This window comes from Triticum urartu, unplaced genomic scaffold (genome assembly GCF_003073215.2).
Source record: "Triticum urartu cultivar G1812 unplaced genomic scaffold, Tu2.1 TuUngrouped_contig_5081, whole genome shotgun sequence".
NCBI classification, from domain to species: domain Eukaryota; kingdom Viridiplantae; phylum Streptophyta; class Magnoliopsida; order Poales; family Poaceae; genus Triticum; species Triticum urartu.
The window spans coordinates 1-7,271 of record NW_024115725.1 but is presented as its reverse complement, the minus strand read 5'-3'; the positions used below and the strand labels follow the sequence as shown (position 1 = coordinate 7,271).

The 7,271-nt window shown below is 39.3% G+C and overlaps 1 protein-coding gene across 1 annotated transcript; it reads left to right on the top strand.

Annotated features, from left to right (window-relative positions):
- Positions 1–2: 2 nt before the first annotated feature.
- Positions 3–6,430, top strand: LOC125528745 (long chain acyl-CoA synthetase 9, chloroplastic-like; the record flags this gene model as incomplete). The annotated part of the gene is given in 12 exon segments (XM_048693184.1): positions 3–83; positions 849–1,380; positions 2,311–2,391; positions 2,634–2,906; positions 3,265–3,396; positions 3,478–3,651; positions 3,732–3,961; positions 4,095–4,212; positions 4,789–4,920; positions 5,039–5,173; positions 5,244–5,450; positions 5,953–6,430. Coding segments are annotated over 11 exon segments (2,097 nt in total). The 3' UTR covers positions 6,118–6,430.
- Between the last annotated feature and the right edge of the window lie 841 nt (positions 6,431–7,271).

Sequence of the window (7,271 nt, the reverse complement as noted above, 5' to 3'; positions counted from 1 at the left end):
CCCCGCCTGACGTCACGCCTTCGCCCCCTCCCTTCCAGAAGCTTCCACGCGCCATTGCGCCCCACCCCCCACCCCTCCAGAAGGTACGCACCCTCCGTTCCGCACATCGCAACGAACGCTCGTGGTCGTGGAATCTAGAGAATCCGAGCACACTTTTGTTAGATTTCGTAGGTTTCAGCGCCTCATGGGAATGGGTTCCTTGTGCATCGCATCGCATCGCATTGCATCGCATTGTTACGCCGTATACAGCATTATTATCACCTCGCGTTGAAGACATACAATACTACAAATATTAGTGTATCCCTTTTCAGTTCTGCCCCAAACTAGCGGAGTACATCCGTGCAGTTGCGCGGCCAGATTCTACTAGGTTTTAATTTCTTACTCTATCAGATGGTACTTTTGATGACTGCAGAATTAGTTGTATTTCTTGCTCTACGTCACAGCTCTCATATATATGTTGTTTGGAAACCAATCAGGAGATTTGATTGCTTACTGATTAGCAGAAGGAAAAAGGAGCATACACAATTTTTTACACCTAATTTTGATGCATGCTTTGTATGCTACTATGCAAGTGCGCATACCAGCGCTTTTAGAGAACATGCAAAAGCTTTGCATTTCAGGTGGCCATCTTTATGAATGATCTTACTTTACCAGACTGCTTAAATGCTTCATACTTTGCCAGTTGATATTCCATTTGTTATTGGATTGGTTATACAATGGACCTGAACAGATAAATAAGGCTAACAATCTAACATGCAATTAGCTCCTTGTATGCAAAGAATCTGCATTATATACAATCCGTACTGGATTTTCAGTTTTTGTTTACAGCCTGAAATTATATTTTTCAGGGTTCTCTCTTCAAGGCATCTTTAATCTGTAGCCTTCCTCCCATAAGCTAGTATATAGCTGTCAGGTCGCCCTTGAACAAGTATGAATCCTTATTTTGTTGGCCTTCTTGTGCCCATTGCGGTCTCTCTTCTGCTCCAGAAAAGGAGAAAGGTTGAAAATAAGAGGGGTGTGCCAGTTGATGTTGGTGGAGAGCCTGGCTATGCGATCCGCAACCATCGGTTTGAACGCCCTGTTGAAACACACTGGGAAGGGGTCAACACACTTGCTGAGCTGTTTGAGCATGCTTGCAAAGAGTATCTCTACATGCCCCTCCTTGGCACAAGGAAGCTCATTTCAAGGGAAATAGAATCATCACCTGATGGGAGGTCCTTTGAGAAGCTTCATCTGGGGGAGTACGAGTGGAAATGTTACGCTGAGGCCTTCAAGAGTGTTTGCAACTTTTCTTCAGGATTGGTCAATTTAGGTCGCCAGGACAATGAGCGTGTTGCTATTTTTGCCGAGACACAGGCTGAGTGGCAGATTGCACTGCAGGTAATCCCTTTTCTTTTTCCTTCAAGCAATAGATAGATCAATCCATGCATTTTGGTTTCTTCATGCGGTACTACATGAGGTTCTTACTTTTGGTTACGTAAATTGTGGTCACTGGTCCACTTTATATCGTGAACACATCTGTGTGCAAAAAAATCATAAATTAGTCAGGGTTCCTGCATAGCAAAGTGAATTATACACGGACTGCGAATCCAAAATGAATTCTCGAGGCATCTTTTCCTCTCTAGCTACGCAGTGAGTCCAAGTGCTGCTCACTGCCAAAATTTCTCTATAAGCAGTATCAACTACAAAAAGGATATCCTGTCACCATATGTTCTTTGCTTTTGCATTCTCATGTAAAGTGAGGACCGAAATTTCATAGATATCAATGGCTGGCCCAATGTTTCATTATTATTATGCATGGATAGAAATTTCATATTTATCAATGGCTAGCCCAATGTTTCATTATTATGATGCATGACCGGATGATAATGGTAGTTGTGGTGGCAGATTTCATGTGATGCATGAGACTTGGGATACAGGTCGTACCTCTTTTATTTAAAAGAGAGAGTATATACACCAAATGATAATAAATATATTCATAGTACTATCTCTGTTTCACTATAACTGTTCCCAAGCCAGCATGTGCACAGACCAACGAAATTTTAATTTTGAGAAAATAATAATGAGAAATGTCCATGCTCAACCCTTTTAAATGAGATTCTAGGACATTAACCTCTCCAGTAATACAAGTAGGCATAGAGAGTTTTTTTATATGTGCTTTTAAGTTATTGGTTGGATTGTGTTACTTAACTTCTATACCAATTCGAAGTTGGTTCGTCTGCACAAACATTCATTCTGGTAGCTATTCATTGTATGTTGAACTCTGGTCATTGTACTCAATTTCGAAGTTACTATTTTTGTATTTGCAAGGCATGCTTCAGACAAAACATAACAGTTGTCACCATCTATTCCTCATTGGGGGAGGAAGCACTATGCCACTCACTAAATGAGGTTAGTACTGTCACTTTGTGTTCAGTATGTTGTACAATTACTCCTAGTTAAGTTTTTCTTCATTCATGTTGTCTGCTTATATAGACAGCAATTATAGAGTATAGACCTCTTGTAGCATTTTCGTTGTAGATATGCAACAAATACTTTTCAGCAATTGCTAGCACACTCCCAAGATTATTGCTGCATGTAATTAACTCTTTGTTTGATTTACATTTATTTATTTCCCCTCTTTTGCTCTACAGACTGAGGTCACTACTGTAATATGTGGCCGGAAGGAATTAAAGAAGTTGATTGATATAGGTTGGCAACTTGACACTGTCAAGCGTGTGATCTACATCAATGAGGAAGGCATCTCGGCTGAAGTTTCTATAGCTCAAAACAGCACTAGCTGGTCAGTTAAGTCATTTGAGGAAGTAGGTAAATTGGGAGCTGAAGCACCTGTTGATGCAAACATGCCTCTCCCATCTGATGTTGCGGTGATAATGTACACAAGTGGTAGCACTGGATTGCCCAAGGTTCGACATTATTCTGCAAATATGTTTTTCTCTGCATGACTCAAAAGGCCCTTTCTATTCTTGTTTAACCATATCTTCAGCTATGAACTACTCCCTTCGTTCACAAATACTCCCTCTGTCCCAAAATAAGTGTCTCAACTTTGTACTAACTTAGTACAAAGTTGTACTAAGCTTGAGACACTTATTTTGGGACGGAGGGAGTATAAGATATTCACTTATTTCTGATTCGGATGTATATAGCCGCATCTTAGTGTGTTTGTTTACTCATTTCAGTCCATATGTAGTCCATATTGAAATATCTAGAACATCTTATATTTGTGAACGGAGGGAGTAATATATACCTCATATGGTGTTGCAGGGAGTTATGATGACCCACCGCAATGTCCTGGCTACACTTTCAGCAGTTATGACCATTGTGCCTGAACTTGGCAAAAAGGATATATACATGGCCTACCTCCCACTGGCGCACATTCTTGAGTTGGCAGCTGAGGTAACTGTTGGATATCATTTCAATATATTAATATTTTTGTTCATTATTTAATTCTCTGTCTGCAAATATTATGATTTATAGACACTTATGGCTGCTGTTGGGGCCTCCATTGGATATGGATCAGCTTTGACCCTGACTGATACATCAAGCAAAATAAAGAAGGGGACCCTAGGCGATGCTTCTGCACTGAGGCCGACACTGATGACTGCTGTACCTGCTATACTTGATCGTGTCCGTGATGGTGTGAGAAAAAAGGTATTTCCCACTACGCTATCTGGATCTTGTACTCTCATTTGTTTTACTGACTACTAGCCTTTACACCGAGATGGTTTTAGGTGGATGCAAAGGGTGGTGTAGCGAAGAAATTATTTGACATTGGATATAGCCGCCGACTTGCTGCTATCAATGGAAGTTGGCTTGGTGCATGGGGAGTAGAGAAACTGTTGTGGGACAGGCTTGTCTTCACGAAGGTGCGTGCAATATTGGGAGGAAATATTCGCTTTGTACTCTCAGGTGGAGCACCTCTGTCCGGAGACACTCAGAGATTTATCAATATATGCCTTGGGTAAGATTATGTAACCATCATTCATGCTGTTACTGGAAACTTTCCAACTACCCTAGTTACAATGACAATACTGTATGTTTGTTTGTTTCAGCATGTTTAAGTCCCGTATTTTGATAGGCTTATTCAATTTCAGGGCTCCAATAGGCCAAGGGTATGGTCTGACTGAAACTTGTGCTGGAGGAACGTTTTCTGAGTATGATGATACATCTGTTGGCCGTGTTGGTGCTCCACTACCTTGTTCATATATTAAGGTTAGATAACAATTTTGCTCATTTTTTCAGCATTTGAGGTGGACCCATTTTTGACATCAAAGCTGTTCTTCCCACTCCTACAACTTACTCCCTCTGCTCCTAAATATAAGTCTTTTTAGAGATTCCAACATGGACTACATACGGAGCAAAATTAGTGAATCAACACTCTAAAGTATGTCTATATACATCTGTATGTAGTTTGTATTTAAATCTCTAAAAAGACTTATATTTAGGAACGGAGGAAGTATATGGTTACTATTTCCAAATTTTGACATCTGACAAGGCCAGTGTATCCAAATTTTGATATCTGACAAGGCCAATGTATCCAAATTTTGATATCTGGCAAGGCCAATGTATCCAAATTTTGATATCTGACAAGGCCAATGTATCCAAATTTTGATACTGACAAGTCCAATATATTGAAGATATTTCTTAACGAGAGGAATTAAGTTGTTAATTTTCTTCTTTGTGATACAATAGTTTATGCTTTGGCATTTCTTCCTTGACCTGTTACTTAATGGGATATCTGACCTATTACCTCACAATTCTTGACACAATGTCAACTGTACCTTCCAGTTGATTGACTGGGCTGAAGGGGGATACTTAACAACGGATTCACCAATGCCTCGGGGGGAGATAGTCATCGGAGGTCCCAATGTAACTAAAGGCTATTTCAAGAATGAAGCTAAAACAAGTGAAGTCTATAAGGTATGTTGTCAACTTGTTACTGATCTCACACACCAAATCATACATCATCACTAATGAGTAACGACTTCTCTTTCACAATAATAATTGATCTAACACACGCCTCATATATCTTGTGTAGGATGATGAAAGAGGTCTACGATGGTTCTATTCTGGAGACATAGGGCGTTTCCATCCAGATGGCTGCCTTGAAATCATTGACCGCAAGAAAGATATCGTGAAGCTTCAACATGGTGAATACGTATCTCTTGGGAAGGTAAGAAATATTCTTGCTCTGGTGAGATAAGTTTCTGGTAGCACTTATATTAACTGATTGGATGACACAGGTGGAAGCTGCGTTGGCTATGAGCCCATATGTTGAGAACATCATGATCCATGCCGATCCTTTTCACAGTTACTGTGTTGCACTTGTGGTAGCAGCACAGAATGAGCTTGAAAGATGGGCATTGCAGCAAGGACTTGCATACACCGATTTTGCTGATTTGTGCCAGAAGCAAGAGGCTGTTGTAGAAGTGCTTGAATCTTTAACAAAGGTTTGTTTCTGTGTTGACCTTAGTTAGCTTTTGGGTTTCCATTACACATAGATCATACTTGACTCAGTACTTCTCCCAGTGTATTTAAATGCAAACTAGCAAACATACATATTTACCATCCATGACATACCTTAGCATTGTTTCTAAGTTCATCTTATTAGTCTTTGAAAGAAAAGAAGAGAAACAAGAGTATATATATTTTGAGGATATAGTACATGACTTTATATGTAATTTGCTTTGTTACAGTTTCTTCCCAATAAAGCCATCATACATCATCGAGCATGTCTTTCAGAAGCACTTAGATCTTTACTATTGTAAAGAGTAGTGAAGGCATTTGTGGTTGCAACTTCCCTATAAACATTGACCATACATGCACACACCCTTCCATCAAAGATAATTGCATCCTCTAGTCCAAGAGCAAGTTGAGAGTTGCAGTCAGGCAAATCCTGCATCCTGTTGGGACAACACTTTCCAGTACTGACATCCATTTTCTGTACTCCAGGCTGCGAAGCAAGCACGACTGGAGAAGTTCGAGACACCAGCCAAAGTCAAGCTGATACCAGATCCATGGACCCCTGAGTCGGGCCTCGTCACGGCTGCGCTCAAACTCAAGAGGGAGGTGATCAGGAAGACATATGAAGACGATCTGGCGCAGTTGTACGCCTGATGGTTCTCTTCTGACTGATACCCTGAGATGACATAGGACAAGGCTCTTATGTCAAAACATACTACATTGATATATTTTGATGTCGGGGTAGATTGGATCATTGAGGGAGTCCTGGAATTTTGGAGTGTCTTGTCTTACTCTTAGAAGCAATTTTGTGTTTGCGGAGTTGTACACTTACTACCAATGAATCTATCATAATTGCACCGAATTTTGATGGCATTGTAATCTCTGATCGAAAGATAGATGTTATCATCTTCTAGATCCGGAATCTTTTCTATCTCTTCTACTTATAAAGATTCGAGTTGGCAGTTCACTCTGTTCTTCCTGTCTGTCTATTCTTGAAGTACCTTGTTCTTTTTGTCTTAGAACTCTTGTATTTTAGGAGTAGTGATGCCGAGGAAAAAGAACTGAAGTTATTATGTTTGCAGCGACTAGGCGTTAACTACACATTACAAACCCAAGGTGAGATATTATACCCCTGTGATCAACTCTTTGATCACTATTGATTGTCCTTGTTACTGGTTTTGTCCTCTACATTTGTATCCGTATTTCGGTATCAATGTGATCTCAATCACATGTATCTGACAAACGATAATTATAACGTCTCAAATTTTCAATTTGGAATGTTATACATAGGTCATCACTTGCATATCATATTTTGTTTGCATTTTGGTTTTGATCCTAGAAATTCTAAGCAACTCAAGGACCCATGGAGAGAGTTGGGGATTTCATTTATTTTCATATTTGAATTTTTTCTCAAATATTGAAAAGCGGATCAATTTGGTTTTAATTATTTTTCTCTCCAAATAATATTCCCAAAATAAAAATAAATAAGAGGAGATAATATGACTTCTCCAAAATAAAATAAATATTGGAGGAAAAATGTTAAAATCAAATAAATAATTTTATTTGGATTTTATTGCTATTTTATTTGAATTAGAAAAATATGCGTTTTTCAAAATTGCATTTTTAGGCCAAGAAAATGTTCACCATGTTCTAGATATTTTATTTAGATGGTGAAAATTGTTTTGGCATTTTTATAATTTTATTTTTATTTATTTAGGATTTTTTCGTTTTGGCGGAATTTATTTAAGAAAAAAAATCTTCGGATCGGCTGGGCCGAAGCCCAACCGGCCCAGCGCCCGCGCCGCCGC